The sequence below is a fragment of the Ahaetulla prasina genome, chromosome 7 (assembly GCF_028640845.1).
Source record: "Ahaetulla prasina isolate Xishuangbanna chromosome 7, ASM2864084v1, whole genome shotgun sequence".
In the NCBI taxonomy this organism is placed as follows: domain Eukaryota; kingdom Metazoa; phylum Chordata; class Lepidosauria; order Squamata; family Colubridae; genus Ahaetulla; species Ahaetulla prasina.
The window spans coordinates 75,915,058-75,935,178 of NC_080545.1; the positions used below are offsets into that span (position 1 = coordinate 75,915,058).

General features: G+C 39.6%; 1 protein-coding gene across 1 annotated transcript in view; it reads left to right on the top strand.

The window, feature by feature from the left end:
- The first annotated feature begins 505 nt into the window (after window positions 1-505).
- Window positions 506-20,121, top strand: part of GNPTAB (N-acetylglucosamine-1-phosphate transferase subunits alpha and beta) — a 49,691-nt gene continuing 30,075 nt past the window's right edge. The window contains exons 1-7 of the mRNA XM_058190466.1: window positions 506-771; window positions 3,960-4,045; window positions 9,262-9,381; window positions 9,619-9,660; window positions 13,610-13,815; window positions 15,187-15,251; window positions 16,358-16,492. Coding sequence (XP_058046449.1) covers window positions 655-771; window positions 3,960-4,045; window positions 9,262-9,381; window positions 9,619-9,660; window positions 13,610-13,815; window positions 15,187-15,251; window positions 16,358-16,492 — 771 coding nt within the window. The 5' untranslated portion in view covers window positions 506-654. The remainder of the gene's footprint in view (window positions 772-3,959; window positions 4,046-9,261; window positions 9,382-9,618; window positions 9,661-13,609; window positions 13,816-15,186; window positions 15,252-16,357; window positions 16,493-20,121) is intronic.

Here is a 20,121-nt window from a genome sequence, read left to right on the forward strand (position 1 = left end):
TTGAATTTCACCACTGGTGGAAATTAATCAAGGAGAGAAGCAACCTGGAATTAAGGAAGAACTTCCTAACAGTGAAGACAATGAACCAGTGGAACAGCTTGCATTCAGACGTTGTTGTTGGTGCTTCATCGCTGGAGGTTTTTCAGAAGAGACTGGATGGCCACTTGTCTGAAATGGCATAGGGTCTCCTGCTTGAGCAAGGGGGCTGGACTAGAAGACCTCCAAGGTCCCTTCCAGCTCGATTGATTCTGATTCTGATTCCTTCACCTTGAACAAAACAGCCTTAAGAGGGCCGGGGGGGGGGGCGTTGGGTGGTAAACCTCCTCGGCAAACAAAACACCTCAAGCGGCGCCTCTTTCGCTCCAAATCACGAGGCCGGCCAAGACGCCTCACACAACCCATGACCGGATTGGGCGACCAGCGTAATCGAACCCCCACCCCACCCCACCCCCCGCCGAGCAAATCCATTCCCCGCCCACAGGGGGAGGGGAGGGGGCGGGGCCCGGCTGCCGGAAGCCGCCCGAGCTGGAAGCTTCCCCGCGATGTGCAGGGAACGGGAACTCGGCGGCTTGGGCGACTGCTAGGACGCCGATTGCGAGACGGGCGGGCGCGAGTGGCGGCGGCTGCAAGGGTGGTGATGGTGCCCGGCGGGCCATGCTGCTGAAGCTCCTGCAGAGACAGACCTACACCTGTCTGTCCCATAGATATGGGCCCTGCCTGTGCCTCGGAGGCATTGTCCTCCTGATCGTCTCCGCCCTACAGTTCGGCGAGGTAACCAAAAAAAAAAAAAAAAAAGCGCGATCCCCGCTGCCCGGTTGCAACACCCCCGCACCCCACCCCGTCCGAGCGATGGGCTGCCCGTCGCCCGCGATCCTGCGCGAGGGAGGATCTCCTGCATGCCTTCTCTTATCTCGCCTCTTTCCTGGAGGGGTTTTTCTCCTCCTTTGCGCCGGCCTTCTGTCTCTCAAGCGATCTTCCTCCTTCAGGCCTCTCCCACGTTCGTGCAGCTCCTTTCAGAGGAGAAGCGTTTTGGCTCCCCCCCCCCCGCCAACCATGCCTTTCAGCCTGGCTTCTCTGGGCCCTTTAAGGTTTGCATCCCAAAACTTCCCCTGTTGAATTTCTCTATGGCGATCGCTCTTCTCAGACAGGGGTCTCCAACCCTGGCACCTTTAAGACTTGTGGACTTCAACTCCCAGAGCAAAGCTGGCTGAGGAACTCTGGGAGTTGCAGTTCACAAGTCTTAAAGTTGCCAAGGTTGGAGACCCCTGTTCTAAGAGAAACGCAAAGCTCCTGCTGCCAACTTTTTATTTTCCTGCGCGGGGCTGAACCTCGGTCGCTTCCCTCCCGTGGCTGGAGTCCTTTTCTTTTCCAGTTTCTTTGTAACGTAAAAAAAAAATTAATTTCCCTACGATTGTTACTGCCTTTCCTTGATTGCATGAATTTCCTGCTGCTTGCTCTGTGCCTTTTCCTGTGTGAGCAGCCAGCCCACCCGGGGTGTCGATACAGGAAAGGCCCGTTTGGTGGCAGCCGCCTTAGGGCACTCTCGTTTTCTCGGCTCCCGCTCCTAAGCCCTTCCAGCAGTTTTTATCCGGGTAGATCTGAACTGCAAAAATCCGGCCGACCGTTAGGTGACAGAAAATGAGGATGATGTTGTTGTTTTTTTTTTTTTAAATCTCTGTTACAGAATAGTAGCGTATCTTTTCTTTTATGTACGCTCAGAGCGTATGCACCAAGACAAATTCCTTGCGTGTCCAATCACACATGGCCAATAAAAAATTCTATTCTATTCTATTCTATTCTATTCTATTCTAGGGGTGAGGAAGCAGCAAAGAAAGGACACCATAGGAAGAGTATGTCTTCTACCGCTGCGGCTCCCAACTTTGTCAGCCGTATTACTCAGTGGCAGTTTGAGCTGGAAAGGGGCATTATTAGAATAGAATAGAATAGAATAGAATAGAATAGAATAGAATAGAATAGAATAGAATAGAATAGAATAGAATAGAATTGAATTTTTATTGGCCAAGTGTGATTGGACACACAAGGAATTTGTCTTGGTGCATATGCTCTCAGTGTACATAAAAAAAAACACGTTCATCAAGGTACAACATTTACAACACAATCGATGGTCAATATATCAATATAAATCATAAGGATTGCCAGCAACAAGTTATAGTCATACAGTCATAAATGGAAAGAGATTGGTGATGGGAACTATGAAAAGATTAATAGTAGTGCAGATTCAGTAAATAGTTTGACAGTGTTGATGGAATTATTTGTTTAGCAGAGTGATGGCCTTCGGGAAAAAACTGTTTTTGTGTCTAGTTGTTCTGGTGGGCAGGGGATCCCCAGCCTGGAAGCTGCTGTTCTTGCAGTCTTCTTGTGAAGGAACCAGGGAAGAGAGAAGAAGCATGCCATGCCTTATTTTTTAAAAAAATAAATTTATATGCTGCCCACCTTAGCTGCAAAATTCCAGGCAGACAGTAGATGGCACTGAAGAACCTCAAAAATCGCTTAATCCTTTTATTTAGTTTAAGGGATGCTTGGACTTTTGCAGCCTAAAGAGAGGGTAGGCTTAAAGGTGGGGATGGGGGTTGGAAATTTCTCAGAAGGGAATATGCCTATAGGCAATCAAATAGCAGAATAGAATAGAATAGAATAGAATAGAATAGAATAGAATAGAATAGAATAGAATAGAATAGAATAGAATAGAATTCTTTATTGGCCAAATGTGATTGGACACACAAGGAATTTGTCTTGATGCATACGCTCTCGGAGTATATAAAAGAAACGATGCATTCGTAAAGAATCATAAGGTACAACCCATGAACAGTAAAATATGGTCATTAGCACCGTTCAGTAACATAAAGACGGATAAATATAAAACAAGCTGGAAATTAGTTGTTCAGAAATTGTGGTATATTGCAATGAAAAAAGCCATATCCCATCTTTCTGATATAGGAAGTTGACTAAAGTCGATTAGCTGGTGAAATTCTTAAAGTAGCCTCATGTGAGTTGTTTCCCGTAAATGCATGGAGGCAAATGGGTGAAAGGTTGAAGGATTTCTGCAAGGGGCAGGCCAACTATGTCCTTCTGCTCCTCTCATGAACATGAACGTTAGCTCGTTATTATCAAATGACATTGTGGTTTATAGATAAGCTCCAGGTCATGTTGACTGCCCTACTAGATGCTTAGCAGCTTTCATTTGCTGATCACAGAGTCTGTAAACTCCCCTAGTGCTTTATATTAATTTTTATTTTGTGGAATCCTAGAGGGTCTTGCTATGGAATTCAAAGGTTGTTTCAGAATCCATTAATAGGTGTTTGCAGGGGTGGTAAATCAGGACAAATACAACCTGGAAACTGCAAGGCAAACCACATGACTTATGTACATGTATCTTATCTGATGTCAGAACATAAGTACAAAAGGCCAAGATTTATGTTATGATATGCTCTCTCTTTTTTGTCATTGTGGTTTGAACTGGATAACAATTCTCTGAATTCTAGTTGTCAAGAAAGACTTCATAGGATTGTAGACTGGGGTAATTCTACAATTCAATGGTAATTCTGTGCTGAAGTTATTTGTGGGAAGAAGTTATATGGCAAACTGGGTGGTAGAATGTAAAAAATAAAAAGACATCCCCTTTTTCTATACTGGAGTCTTACCATTCATTTTTATACAAATATGGCTGGAAAAAGAATTATACCCATGATTCATAGAGCAGATATGTTACGGTGAAAAGGATCTTTAATAATAACAAGTCTTGATAAGTTTGACTATATTAGAGGAGAATTTTCAGGAATAACGTAAGTAGTTTATTCTGCTGTATAAAATATCTTAAAAATTTAAGAAAGAGTAGACTTAAACCTTGTTCTTTCCATTTCCATCTACAAGTTATATTCGTTTTAAAATCCATGTCAGTTCAATTGCTTTAGAATATAATCTTAAATATTCTTCCACAGGTTGTGTTGGAGTGGAGTCGGGACCAGTATCATGTCCTATTTGACTCTTACAGGGATAACGTGGCTGGGAAATCATTTCAGAACAGGTGAGCCTCAGATCTGGAAAGGCACTGCTTCCTTCATTGTACAAGAAATGCAGATGTTAGTGTTTGTTTGAGAGGCAGGTTGGTCTAGTGATTAAGGCACCAGGTGAAAAATTCAGAGACCATGAGTGGATTATCCTGGACCAGTTGTTCTCTCTCAGCCTAGGGAGAAAGTAATGGCAAAGGATTTCTGAAAAAATTGCCATGAAAATTCAGGGTCTTATTCAGAGACAATCTTAGAGAGTCAACACAAACTCAAAGGTACACACACAAAAAGGAGAAATTGCAGCAACACTATTTCTTCTGCATTATTTTTCTTTCCCCCTTCCTTAAGTCATAAATTCACTATACAAGCTGAAGAAAAGTATAAATTCTCTGTACAAATTGAAGAAAAGCAGAAAGAAAAATATGAAATACTGAAATATGGATACACACACACACACACACACACACACACACATATACACACACACACACACACACACACACACACACACACATAAAGATGTTTTTTTAAAACCAAATGTATCCGATAAAAAATGTTACATACAAATATTTGGTTATTTACCATATTTTTATTTGAAATAGTTTTAGATGTTAAAAATGATAATACAGAAGAAACAATGTTGCTACAATTTCTCCAGATTCATGGAAGTGGAGATAAATGTTTTCATTTTAAAAAAAAACCATAATAAGATACTTTGTAAATGCTTAGAATTGATGTAGATATGAATGTACTGTATAGTATCTGTTATGGAAACAGTCTTTCAGCGTGGAATCTTAGAGACCTTTAATCTTAGTCCTCATGACTTGGTTTAAAACCTAGCCAACAGTTGTCAAAGACGTTTTTCTATCTCACTTAGTTGTTATAGTCTTACCTTGGTTGATTAGCCATGATCAATTAACCCAATTTTCAATGTTTAAACAATTAAACCTAAGAGTTTGGTTTGTATATCCTAGGCTAAAATGTGGTTGAATTATTTGTAGCTTAGTAAAGAGCTAAAGGCTCCTGGCCTTTTCAGAGATCAGGAAACAAGCAATATCTTTTTTGAAAACATGATACTTTAAGAATAGCTCTGATTTGGTGTATCAATAGCCACTAAATGTAGATCAAAATACATCTCTATTTGCTAATACAAAATGGCAGTTTGTATCCTTGCTTGGACAGGAACAAGTTCTAGATTAGCCTTATTCCAATCATCTGGACTGGCTTTTGACCAGGAGTGAAATTAAAAAATTTCCCCTACCGATTCTGTGGACTTGGCTTGTTGTGGGGAGGTCATGTGATTGGATGGGCGTGGCCAACTCGACATCACTCACATTGAGGGGCTCCTAACCGGCCTCTCCCCTCCCAGCCACTCTCCTTGTCGTGAATGGCAGGAAAATGGGAATATTCCTGCCTACCATCCTTCCCTCAGTCTGTGCTGAGATTGAGGAATGGATGACAGGCAGGAAAATCCCCTTCCCCATTTCCCTGCCTTTCACAAAAACGGCTCCATTCCAGCTGCTTCCCCCCCCCCCCCACCGTTCCCCTCCTTCCTGGGAACTACCTTAAAAGGGACAGGCTGCAGCAGCTCCGTTGTGAATGAAGGGAGAAAAGTTAGCATTCTCTCCGCTGCATTTAACATTGAATTCTGTGGCAGAGAGAATGCTAACTTTTCTCCCTCCATTCAGAACGGAGCTGCTACTTCCCTTTATGGTTCCCTCCCAGCCCCCTCCCTCCTGGGGACTACAGGGCTGCAGCAGTTCTCTTCTCTCTGCTGCATTTGACATTGAATTCTGTGGAATATTGAGCAGCTGGAAGAGGTGAGCAGCGACCAGCCGGGCATGGGTAGGGCCAAGGAGGGGTAATTACTACCGAACTGATGCCCTAGCAATCCTCCCAAACCGGTCTGAACTGGTAGGATTTCACCCCTGCATTTGACCCTTCCTAGATAATCAAAGTTTCTAAAGGGCACTAGCCCCTTTATTCTGTGGATTTTAGATATTTCATTTTTTGTTAGTTTTGATTTCAAGCTTTCTTCCTTTATTTCGAACATTTTAGTCTTTTGAAATGCAAATTAATTCTATACAAGCATATACAATCCTTTTGCTAGGTCAAAGGTCACAAATATGTGCAAACTTTATGATCACTGTATCTCTTAACCAAATAACATGCTACCAAGGGAGAGTTGAAAATGTACAAAATCTGGATGTTAGAAGTCTATGAAGTTTCTATGAATTTTAAAATGGAAAATAGAAGATTACAGATATTAGGTTCTACCTGGTTTAAAAAGGTGACATACCAAGAATAACCATTTTTTTCCACATTTCTGAAAACGTCAGACCCAAGCATTATATGAACCCCTTGTCAGTTTTGGAAGGCAATTTTCTTTTTGCTTCTTAACTGCCACATATTTTAGCTGGGGAAGTTGGGAGTGGGGTTGGTGTTGGAGTGGTAGAAAGTTAGTCATAACAACATTCCGTTTTCAACGACATCCTGCATCTGATGGAGACTGCCTGAAGATTGTATCCAATTGAGTGTGAAGAGTTGATTGGACAATGTGATGAACTTGTGGGTGTGGGGCAGGGCTGTGAACTGTCAACTGGGTGTGGAAAACCTGGAAGCTTTCAGTTTCGGGTTTTCCCAGCTGTGCCAACATGACATCTCTAATAAATTGGAACTTTGAGGAACCTCAAGCCTCAGAGTTTTATTTCATTGGGGGTGTTCCTTGGAACCCTGACACCGATACCTATCCTTAGGAGAAACATACAGGCTTTTTGTTAAGATAACCAAGGACAGATTAATGAGACCAGGGCTGTCAAACTCCCGGCCCACGGACCAGATGCCTCACGTGCTGGCCATGCCCACGCCCAGTTTAGCGAAGGGGGAAAAAGTCCCGATATGTCACGTGATGCCACTGTGATGCCACAAGATTGACACCCCTGAATTAGACAATTCTTACATGGACAAAGCTAGAGATAATTATAAATGGTATCACTGGTAAAAAGTGAAAAAGAAAAAAAGTAGGCGTTAAGTTGGATAGATGTCATTTTTTAAATTCTCCAAATAATTGAACACCAGGCTCCATAAATTCTCTGTCAGATATCTAACAACTGTTCCTAATTAACTGCAGTTTGTGATAGCAAGGAACAGCAGTTATCCCCAAGAACTATAAATAAATTAAGGCAGTTCTTAACAGACACATAAAATTGAATTTCTGTGGTGGCATTCGGAAATAACAGTGCTGTTACTACTTTAAAATCTGTATATATTTCATCTAGAGATCACAGATTAAAAAAAGATTATTCTTTGTGCCTTCTGTATAATCCATATAGAACTATATATGAATATTCAGTTGTTTGTACTCATGCTCTTTAAAATCAAACATGGATTTTATTTGTAAAATTTTGGAAGAAAGAACAGAAAAATACTATAATGATAAAATATTTTTATTTACTAATTGTGTGGTAGATTTGGTTCTGATTCACATAGATGAGTCATGCTGTTGCTTCTGATGTGAATTCACATTCTAAGTAATCATAATAGATTTTTTTCCCCGATGAGCCATCGGTCATTTATAATTTTGAATAATCATAAGAAGGATGATACTTGCTCAGTGTTGCCTGCAAAATCTCTTGCAATCTTAAATTCCACTTTACTAAACATACTTTATTTCACTAAATAGTGTTGTAAATTGAGGACTACGTGTATTTAAAGCTACTAGCAGGATGATGATAATAATAATAATTATTAATAATAATAATTTAGAAAAGGATTTATAATGCGGCTTGCCTAGCATTTGGTCATAACTGTTTACCAGTCTCTGCATAGGCCAGATAATTAAAAATAAGTAGTAGCAAATTGCTTTGGATCTTTAGAATGGGTTGGCTATTTCAAGGATTAGCTAAGCATATTAATCAGCATCTAATTTTCCTTAAATGGAATTAAATTCTGCAGCGATGCTGAGTTTAATGTGAATGCTTCTAATTCAGGATTTTACCAGTTACTCTAGTTAGGTAAATCCATTTTTCAGTTTATTCATCTTGGCCAATAATTGTTATAATACCCATCCTTCCTATAATATCCTTTTCCTAATTAAAAAAAACCAACTATAGGTACCTAGGAATATAAAGATATTAGATAGCAGATTATTAAGAACATTTTTTTTTAAAAAAAACCCAATATTTTTGTCTGATCAAGGGACAGGAATAGGCAAAGGCTCTGATCTTAATTCCCAATCAAAAAGCTCTGTAGGTAACTTTTATTCATAATTGGTCATCAAAAGGATAAAATGAGGAAATGAATCAGTGGAACTTTATATTGTGTCATCAGATGTTGTGGCATGTTGAGAGATAATATTGAGTTTCATCTTTATTCTTTCTTATCCCATTCTGGCCTCCTTTGGGGTCAGTACACAGTTAATTAAAACTGTGAGTTGGCAAAGTAGCAGATAATTGAGATCAGGTTGTCTCTTTAGCTTTTTAAATATTAACTATTTATTTCAATGCAGAAGGCTACATAAGCATTTCTGGAATGATTCCCATTAGAGAAGAAAATTACACATTTATTAAAGGCAGGATAGATTACTAAATGCCTGATGCCTGCCAGCTCCTGAACTTGATGGAGCAATGGAAAGTGTCATTATAAAAAACCTTATGGCGTTCAATGATAGGAATTGGAACGTTTAACCAAACAATATTAATCTATCAAATGTATTACCGTATATACTCGAGTATAAGCCGAGTTTTTCAGCATGTTTTTTGTGCTGAAAAACGTCCCCTCGGCTTATACTCGAGTATATACGGCTTATACTCGAGTTTTTTTTTTTCTTCTTTTTTTCACATTATACCGGATGGCGCAAACTTGGCGGGCTTTTGCATTAGCGCGGGGAAGCCCTGCCGGTGCAGTGAGAGGGCGGGGCGGGGGAGCCGCCAGCCTTCTCGGCTGAGGGAGGGAGGGTTTCCCCGACCGGTAGCTGCCTCATTTCCCACCCTCGGCTTATACTCGAGTCCCCAGTTTACCCCAGTTTTTTGGGGTAAAATTGGGGACCTCGGCTTATACTCAGATCGGCTTATATTCGAGTATATACGGTAAATCCCTTATCATTTGCAACTTGGGTATTGCAGTATTTGAAGAAAAACTTATTTTGTAGCACTATCAATATAATGCCTCACAATGAAATCCTGGATAGATTAAACATGGAGTTTTTTTCATTTGTTTTTCAATGATTTCTAAGGCTTTGCTTACCTATGCCTATCGATGTGGTGTATACCTGGGTGAATGGCACCGATGTTGAATTGATCAGGGAACTGCAACAGGTGAGGAAACAGATGGAAGAAGAACAGAAAACAATAAGGTATGGATTTTGCTCTTTGTGAAACCATAAAAAAATGTTGTTTCCTAATGAGCCCCTTTTGTTTAGAAGATATTAGTGACCAAAGCTATTAACAGAAAAAGGCCATCTTGTAGAAGATTTTGTTGATTTTCAAGAAAGAGAACATTTTATATACCATTTAAATAGTGCATACATTCATATTGTATATGTGTAATATATTTGAGATGTGTAATTGTTTTATGTTTACTTGTTCTTTAGGGAATTTCTCGGAAAGAATGTCACTGAGCCAACAAAGAAAAGGTACAAAATAAGTATTTTGGAGCTATGTTTTCTGTTTTCCGTATTTCAAATTGGAGCTCAGCAATGAGAAATTTTAAATGAGCAAAACACATAATATTTAACCTTAATAAAAAATCAAGACAAGAGAATATTGTAGGGAAATGTGTAAATTTTCTCCAATGTCCAATAATAAATATCCAATGTATTAAATTAATCACATGGACATTCTGTGTTAGGCTCTGATTATCATGACCCAAGTCTTATAAAGCATATATCACTCTCCTTGTGTCTATATCCTGTATAAGTCAGTGGTGGGTTTCAAATTTTTTTACTACTGGTTCTGTGGATGTGGCTTGGTGGGCCTGGCATGGCTTGGTGTGTGTGGCAAGGGAAGGATACTGTAAAATCTCCATTCCCTCCCCAATCCAGGGGAAGGTTACTGCAAAATCCCCATTTCCTTCCGATCAGCTGGGATTTGGGAGGCAAAGAATAGATAGGGGCGGGGCCAGTCAGAATTTTTACTACTGGTTCTCCAAACTACTCAAAATTTCCGCTATAAGTCATCTTAGAGCAATGGTTTCCAGCCTTTCTGGCTTGGCAGCCTGGTGGGGGGTCAGAGGGGATTGTTCTGTAGTGCTCGCCACTCGCACAAGTGGAGCTGCATCGGGGTGAAATGCTCCCGGTTCGGACTCGCTCGCCCGATCCGGTAGTGATGGCGGCTGGTGGTTCGGAGAACCAGTAGCAAAAATCCCTGGCCCCGCCCCCTGCCTGTGCTGAGCCGTGCCATCATCAGAGCTTTTTTTTTTTTTTTGCTTTTAAAAGCATCTTTTCTTCAGCCGAAAACATGCCTTTAAAAGTAAAAAAAAGCTTTTGATGATCCCGCCGCTCAGCTGGGATCGTCAGAACCCTTTAAACTCTTTTTTTTTAAACAACCTCTTCGGCCAAAGAGGTGGTTAAACCTCTTCATCATTTAACCAGAACCTTAAAAAACATGGTTTCTACAAGCTCTTCAGCCGAAGAGCTTGTAGAAAACCTCCTTTTAAGAGGTTCTGGGCTGCGATGAGCCAACTTCAGCTGGGATCGTCAGAGGAGCCTTTTAAAATCTTTTTTTCCTCTGGCGATCCTAGATGAATTGCCTGATCATCACAGGCTTTTAAAATCATTTTTAACAACCTCTTACAACAGCCCCCACCCATGCCCACCCAATCTACCTCCTCACTTACCTAATTACTGCTCCTTTCGGCTGGCAAAGCCATGCTTTACATCAGTTGCATCAGCCAGCAACTGACTCTGCCTGCCTGCAATCCATCTCCTCAGGAGCAACTCAATCTGCCTGCTTTGCTGGCTGAGTAACTCTGGGAATTGAAGTCTATAAACCTTAAAGTTACTAAGGTTGGAGACCCCTGATCTAAAACATATAAATAAAATAAAATAATGAAATAAAATATTTACGCAGCTTTCTGAGATTTGGTTTGTTTCTGTAGTGTTTCACTCTAACTATACAAACACTCAAAATCTCACAAAGCTGTATGTGGCTCTGTGTGTGTGTGTGTGTGTGAGTCAGTTGTGTTATGTTGTGTGTGTGTAAAGTGTGAAAGTTGATTTTTGGTACCTCTTATTGTTTTGTATACTTTGTTTATTATTTTTATTATTTATTGTTATTGCCCCCCCACCCAGTCATCTGATCAAGCCACGCCCACCAATTAAGCCACGCCACAGAACCGGTAGGGAAAATTTTTAGATTTCATCCCTGAGCTGCATGTATGCACTTGCCTGTCACTCAACCTGGCCTGTTTCCGAACAGACCAAGGGCCAGTAACGGGCTGTGGCCTGGGGATTGGGGACTCCTGTCTTAGAGAGATATTTAGGTTTAAATATAATACAGAATTAAATTATTTGGATGACAAGATTGGAATGAATCAAGCTTTGTTGTTGTTAGTTGTGAAGTCATGTCCGACCCATCGCGACCCCATGGACAATGTTCCTCCAGACCTTTCTATCCTCTACCATCCTCTGGAGTCCATTTAAGCTCACGCTGACTGCTTCAGTGACTCCATCCAGCCACCTCATTCTCTGTCATCCCATTCTTCTTTTGCCCTCAATTTTTCGAGGCATTAGGCTCTTCTCCAGTGAGTCCTTCCTTCTCATTAGGTGGCCAAAGTATTTCAGTTTCATCTTCAGGATCTGGCCTTCTAAAGAGCAGTCAGAGTTGATCTCCTCTAGAACTGACTTGTTTGTTCGCCTTGCAGTCCAAGGGACTCTCAGGAGTCTTCTCCAGCACCAGAGTTCAAAGGCCTCAATTCTTTGAATTGAATTGAAATGAATCAAGCTAGTAGCTGTCAAAAATGCTATTGCTAAAAATGACCTGCTGGTAATGTGGAATAAAACTAGTGCAGTCTCAATATATGGCCCATCATAATAGAAGGAAGAAAAGGCTTATTCATTTTACTAGAATCAGGTCAAACAATGATGAAACTGTAGGAAAGCCATTGGTTACTGTGGTAGGGCCTCCTGTGCCTAGTCTTGCACCCTCTTCTGACCTAAGCTTCCTGAGACAGTAAAAAGCACACGATTAGTTCCCAAAACCCTATTTTTATTTCAACGGCTGTGAATTCTGTTCATTCACAGCCCGTAATGAGTCACAAATAGTTTGTAGAGTCCGATAGAAGTCTGCCATAGTTCTTTGGGGTAAGGCTGATAGGCACCCACCTTTATCTCCCTTGACACACTGCCAAAGACCTAATTAGCAATTAGCTGTGCAAGGCCACACAGAGCACAGAGTCAAAACTGAGCTTCAGAATTTAAACCGACCAAAACGAACAAAGTTGCTTCCTACAAAGGCTCATATGCCTTTGCTCCTCCTTTATGTCTTATGGAAGGGGCCAATCATCTCCAAGCCTTACTCCTGAGTTTTCCCTTTTATTTTAACTGTTCTTGCCTTCTGGCAGCTCTGCACATGCGCGCACTAGGAATAGGCTTCCCCTGTCCTCTGCTTTGCTGATGTCCGGCTCCGGAGGCAACACATAACTTCCAGATGGCCCTGGCCCCCTCTCTGCCTCCAATGCAGAGCCCTCATCCGAGCCTTCCCCAGACTGTAGGACTGGCCCATGTTCCTCCCCAACTTCCTCACTGTTCGACTCTGCTGCCAGCTCTGCAGGCCACGGGCAGACCACCACACACCCCAAGAACCTTTTACAGACACTTGGAAGTTTTTCTTTAGTTTTGAAATTAAAAGTGGAATGGGAGTAGAGTGTCTCTATGAGGCCTTTTGCTTCCATTTCCCACCCTTAAAGCCCTCCAACTCTTCTAAAAAGCAGAGGGGGAAAGTGCCTCCTCTAGTGAGGTTACCATTTGAGTGAATGACTTTCAGTGGCCTTTTAGAATGTACCTTACTGCTTCTAGCCTCTTAAATGTTGCCCACCTCTATATTATAGTATAGGGAAGAAATCCATCAGATTGACCATGTACCAGCTACAGATGTAATGGCACCTGCAACCTACCAGGTGTCTATAGACCTAAGTCAATCAACCATGTGATCTTAATAATTAAATGGCCAACATTTTACAAAACCAAAGTGAAGACTGTTGTATTAGTATGTATATGAATAGCATGTTCACAAAAATATGAACTTTTTCTATGCTTGCTTATGTTCATTGATATGTTCCAAATAAACAGGCTGTAGATAGTTTCCCAGCTCATCCCTAGTTTAAGTATTTGATAAGAGTGGGTGATATATTTAAGCTGTATGCAACAGGATGTGAAGTCTTACTTGAGTAAAAACTATTTTTGAATGATACCATACATACAAGGCAGATGTGGGTCTGAATGAGCTGAAGTAAAACTATGCCAAAAACAATACTCTACTAGCTTTTCAGATTCTGTTTGATCAAACATCTGCCGTGCATAAATAACAAGCTATGCAATTTTAATCCTAAACGTAAGTCTGGCTTTGATCCTCTCTTGATCCTAGTGAAAAACAACTGGAGTGTTTATTGACGCATTGCATCAAAGTGCCAATGCTTGTCTTGGACCCCGCTTTGCCAAACAACGTTACTCTTAAGGACCTGCCATCTGTCTATCCTCCACTGCGATCTGCCAACAATATATTCTCTGTTGCAAAGCCAAAAAATCCTTCCACCAATGTGACAGTTGTTGTTTTTGACACTGCTAAAGAAGGTATGGATCTTCTTTCATCTTCTGTTGCTTGAATATGTATGGTTTCAATTTTCCACTGGGCTGTTCTCATTGGTTTACTTTTCTTCAGAACCTTCTATAAAGAATTCCACTCCTTCTCCCCTTGTTGCCATGATTTAAGAAAACTATTAGATAAATGTAAAAAAACAACGTGTCTGAAAAAAATAATCTTTTTAATCTAATTCCATATGCAAACATACATAAATAGATTCATTCTATCTATCTATCTATCTATCTATCTATCTATCTATCTATCTATCTATCTATCTATCTATCTATCATCAAGAGACAGTTGCATTTTGCAGACAAAAATAATATTGAAAAATATGAAGGGATGTTGCTTTAATAAAAACATCTATGTGGATCCAGTCCTTCTATGATTTTTTCCATCTTTCTGTAACTTATTGCTACTATTACTTAAAAGTCAAAAAAGTATCCAAGGGAATGCATAAAATGTGAGAGTGGAGCCATGTCTTCATCTCATAGCTGGAATGAAGTAAGATTAGTCTTCTACAATCCAGTTTGTTCTGGGCTTTTAATGCCTACCACTTCCTGTATTCCCATTCAGTGTGGAGAAACATATCAAGTGGAGGAGAAACTGGGGCATTTCATATTATCTCAGGTTTAAAATCAGATTTTTCCCCCCTAGCTCCTTGTGAAATGCCATTTCCCAATAGAGTTTTTCATATGTCTTTTCATGGGGAGATTTGTTACCTTTTATTGCTTCCTCTCCTTTCCCCATCTGGAACCCAAATGATTGTCTATTAACTTTCCAAATAAAGCCAGTCTCATTTTGTGTGTGTGTGTGTAGGGGGGAGAGAGGGGGGAGGGAGAGTGCCTATTCAATGCTCAGTCTTGAAACTATTTCACAAAATATTTACTTCTTGATTTGTTAATCAAGAACTAAAAGTTACAGCCTGCTTGAATGACCTTGGGCAAGTCACTCTCAGCCCTGGGAAATGCAAACCGCTTCCAAAAATCTTGCCAAAAAAATCTGCAGGGTTTTATTAAGGTAGTTGCTCAGAGTCAACACTGATTTGAAGACATCGTCCCCTCCCCACCCCCCCACCCCCGGCAAAAAATGGAATGGCGAGCTGTGGCCTTCGTGCCTAATCTTAATTAAAGAATACTGGCATGCTTTTGCTCATACAGGAGTATTTGGGAAGGAATGGCTCTCGGTGTTCATTTTGAAAGTAGAGAACTGTAGCACGTAGCTTAATGGAATTGTCATCTCCATTCTTCCATGCTTTAAAAAGTGCTCCTGGAAAATACATGTATAACCTTAGTTTTAACTTTTGAAACTCTGCAATCTATGAAACGATGACCTGGGATTTGAATTCCTTATTTTTTCAGCCGAAGATGCCCATTCCCTGATGTTGAAGGAGAGTATCAAGCAAACAGCATGGAGGGGATATTTGGTATGTTTCCAAACATTTGCTGGAAAGTTAGTGTATATGCTTGTAATAAATTGTGATTAGCAGTCATATATTTTGTCGAGAAAACCAAGCCACAGATTTTAAATCCCTTTTGTTATAATGTTCCACGATACTTGTAAGTGAAAAGTCTTTATATAATGTTTAAATATGCTTGAACATCTACCCAAATATGATTGAATTCACTTCTGGGAAGAATCTAGGACATTCTTAAACAAATCAAGATGAAAAACCTACAAAACATGATTCTGAAATGCTTTCCCATCCCTTTACCAACTGTGGTCATAGGTGAGCTCTCTATTTTCTTCATATTCATGCATACAGGTAATCCTCTATTTATGACCACAATTAAGCCACCAAATTTCCGTTGATAAGCAAGACATTGTTAAGTGACTTTTGCCCTATTTTACGATCTTTCTTGCCACAGTTGTTTAGTGAATCGCTGCAGTTAAGTGAATAACATGGTTGTTATGTATCCGGCTTCCCCATTGGCTTTGGTTAGAAGGTAGCACAAAGTTGATCACATGATCCTGAGACATTGCAACCACTATAAATACATGCCAGTTGCCAAGTATCTGAATTTTGATCACATGACCTGGAGGATGCTGCAACGGTTGGTGTGACAAATAGTCATAAGTCATTTTTTCAGTGTTTGTTATAACTTTAAATGGTCACTATTTACAACTAATGGTTGTAAGTCAAGGACTACCTGTATGCATTTCTGCTCTCCTTCATATTGTATGTGTGTGGATGTGCACTGTTGGAAATAGGGAAAGTGGTTATAGTAGACATAAGTTATTGACATTGAGATGCTATCCAATTGCCTCTTCCCATAAGGATGCACTGAGAAAATTTAGGGATTTGCTCATCAAGCACTGAGTTAGATCTGGTCCATTTTTCTATCCAGCCTTTCTTTTTCTAGTTGGTCTTCTAGACCTCAGAATTTGGTTTCATTTCCTGTAGTCTTTGAAGAGTTATTGTTCTGCTGATGGACGGATAGACAGAATTCCAAGGTTCTTTATAGTACATTCTTTCTCAGATGTTTTGGGATTGGAAAAATCAAACACCGTGAATTTTGCTTCTTCTTTCAGACTACTGATAAAGAAGTTCCAGGTTTAGTGATAATGCAGGATTTGGTGTTCCTCAAAGGATTTCCGCTTACTTTCAAAGAGACAAACCAGCTAAGAGCAAAGCTGCCAGAAATTCTTGTTTCCAAAATAAAGCAGGTAGGATGGCGGGTGCCTGAGGAATCAACTGCTAATCCAATAAAACGTCACAATTATAAATAATAGAATATGCCCTTTACTTTAGTTTTCCATTCTTCTCTTATCGCATTTATTTTATCCTGTCCAATTTTAAAGTAAGAATACTCCTACAATCAAAACTGAAATTTGAAAACGTGGTGATCCATAAAGTTATCCTACCTTACCATGATATACCAATTCTTTGGAAAAACATGGTACTATAATTAAGAAGTTGCAGGATAACATGAACCAAGTATCGACTTACGTATTTATTTATTTATTTTCAATATTTATATGGCTGTGTATATTATATAAAACAGTCCTAGTCAATTAATGTGTGCATACATAATAAAAACACAAGTTTAAAACTCTTTAACACATCAATAGCACAATAACTATACCCTCTCAAACACAAACACACACACACAAGGCTGAACTGACCTCCCTTTGTATCAAAATTGAACCTTAGACAGTTGATGTTGACCACTTTAGAGGTTGGTTGAATATCTATGGAGATGTTTCCAAGAATTCCAAGTTTTTAACAACCACGTGTTATTTAAATTAAAGTTTTAATTAAAGGCGTGGCAGAATTGAGAGAAGGGATGTTAGTTCATTCTATTACCCTACTTTGTAGTTGACACAAGGTTTATTCCTTGTGTCCTTTTCATAGATATTTATGCCTGGTCACTAGGTGTCACTGCAGCCTTATCATATACATTTGAATACTGAGTTCAAGATTTTTTTTAAAAGGTACATATAAACAAATATTCCAGATTTGTGCCTTTTGGAGCCAGGAAGGATAATGAAGTCTAAAGCCTGAATTTTAAATGAATTTTATACCAATATAAATGAATACAAGTACTGGTCAAACTGGAAAGGCATATTCCTACTCATTTTGGTATTTTATTTTATTTTTTGAATTTATATCCTGCCCTTCTCTGAAGACTCAGGGCGGCTTACATTGTGTAAGGCACAAGTTATGACTATCACTTGTTGGTTGTATCTTAAGATTTATGATTGTATCTTATGATTTATCACTTTGTTGCTTGTATGTATACTGAGAGCTTATGCACCGGAGATAAATACCTTGTGTGTCCAATCACACTTGGTCAATAAAGAACTATTCTATTCTATTCTATTCTATTCTATTCTATTCTATTCTATTCTATTCTATTCTACTCTACTCTACTCTACTCTACTCTACTCTACTCTACTCTACTCTACTCTACTCTACTCCACTCCACTCCACTCCACTCCACTCCACTCCACTCCACTCCACTCCACTCCACTCCACCCCCACTCCCACTCCTTCTTGGTTTAGTCTAAAGAGTTTATACTCACGGTTATCAAGAAACAAAGTTTGTACAAAATTCCTGAGCTGCGGTTGCAGCAGCAAGCTTTATAGCTGCCTTTTATCTCTGCTTATTAGCAACTGGAAAAAGCTTTTAGTGCTTTATTTAAAAAATTAAAAACTGAATGTTTAATTAAAGGGGCCTACATTTGGCTTCTCCAGCATTTTCCCATCTTTACAGATGTTTTGAGCTATAATACAACACTCAGCCTGGCAAACACTATATTACAAAGAGATTATGATTCGTAAGAATCATGTAACCTTCCCACATGGAGTGGAACTTCTGAACACTGCATAAATAGATATTACTGCAGAAAGGACAGTGTGACATTGTTGAGTTTGTAAAGCTATACAAGGTTTCTGAGGGCGGTTTTGCAATTTGTAGCATTATTTTTGGAAAGTGTCTCCATAACTCACCTTGGTCTTAACTCCAAGGACGCTAGCCTTTCATCAGATTGTCTAGATAATGCCCTGGAAAGACAGAGATTTATCAGATTGTCCTAATAGTAGATGTCATGAGTCACATTTGGAGCTATCAGGTAGCAAGAGAATATCAATCATCCACAGCCTTAAAGTGTCATAAGTGACAGCTGGTCTTACATTTACGATTGAATGAGATGGATAAACTAAACAAATATGGGAAAGGAAAGAGGACAAGTCTGTTATAATAATTCTGGTTCAGAGCTAAGTTATCTTCCATTTATGATAGCTGAATAAGCAGTCAAGGCAAGTATATTTTATGACACCATGGTGCTGCTTTGCTAGAATTGTTTGGTTTCTAAGGAAGTTAAAATGGTTTACAGTAGTCCTCGACTTAGAACCATTCCGTTAGTGACAGTTTGCAGGTTACAGTGGCACTGAAAAAGGGACCTGCAACAGATCCTTGTACTTACAACCATTGCAATATTCCCAAGAGTCACATGATCAGAATTCTGGTTTTGGGCCATATATCTAGAATAATTGCAGCATTCTGATTCCCATTTGCAACCGTCCCGGCCAGCTTCTCCAAGTCAATGGAGGAAGCCAGATTCATTTAAAGATCATGTGATTCACTTAACAAAAGTAGTAATGACAAAAAAGGTTGTACAGTAGTACCCAAAATGGTGGAAACCTTTTGGGAAAAGTGTATTTTTGGGGTTTGATGGCTAATAACACCACTTTTTTTGGAGTTTCAAAATAATCATATTCCATTGCTGGAATAGCCTGGGAATAGCCCAGACCTTAACCCAATTGAAAATCTATGGAGCCAACTAAAGAAATTTGTTAGTCAGAAGCAACCCAGCAATAAAACCCAGTTAATAGAAGCAATCATTCAATCTTGGTTTCACATTATAACAACTGCAGAACTAAAAGACTTGGTTCACTCCATGGGAAGATGTTGTAAGGCTGTAATTCAGTGGTGGGATTCAAGTGATTTAACAACTGGTTCTCTGCCCTAATGATTTCTTCCAACAACCAGTTTGCCAAACTGTTCAGAAAGTTAACAACCGGTTCTCCTGAAGTGGTGCGAACTGGCTGAATCCCACCACTGCCGTAATTCATGCTAAAGGTCACCCAACTAAGTATTAACTGACACAGTGATAATTTCTGTATATCTTATTTTTCTACATGTTTCACTTTTCTTCTTTATATTGTAACTGCTATTCTACTAGCAAATCCTTCATAAAAGTTGTTGCATTACATTCTTGATTAAATTATCTTTCCATTAATATATAATTTTATGGTACTACTCCAAAAAAAGTGGCGTTATTAGCTAGTTTTAGAAAATACACTTTTCCCAAAAGGTTTCCACAATTTTGGCCATTACTATAAAATTGGGCACAGCTCACTTAAGGGCCTTCTTAGTAAAGGAAATTCTGGCTCCAGTTGTGGTTGTAAGTGAAGGAATATCTGTATTTAATAATGTTCTTAGTCTAGTTTCAAATAGACATTGTTCACCTAAAAAGCTGTGTTCTTTTAGATTAGTTAGCACCAAAAGATTATACATACATGGGTTTCTTTTAGTGTGTGGCATTTACTGCATCCATACTGACCTGTGCTTAGTTCATAAGATTATTTACCGAAATGTTCTACCTGTAAATGAGTACTTTAATTTCAACCGTAATAACACAAGGGCTATCAATAGATTCAAACTCAATGTAAATCGCTCTAATCTTGATTGTAGGAAATATGACTTCTGCAATAGAGTAGTAAATGTCTGGAACACTCTACCTGATCCTGTTGTTAGTCTCTTTAATTCCCATACTTTATACCTTAAACT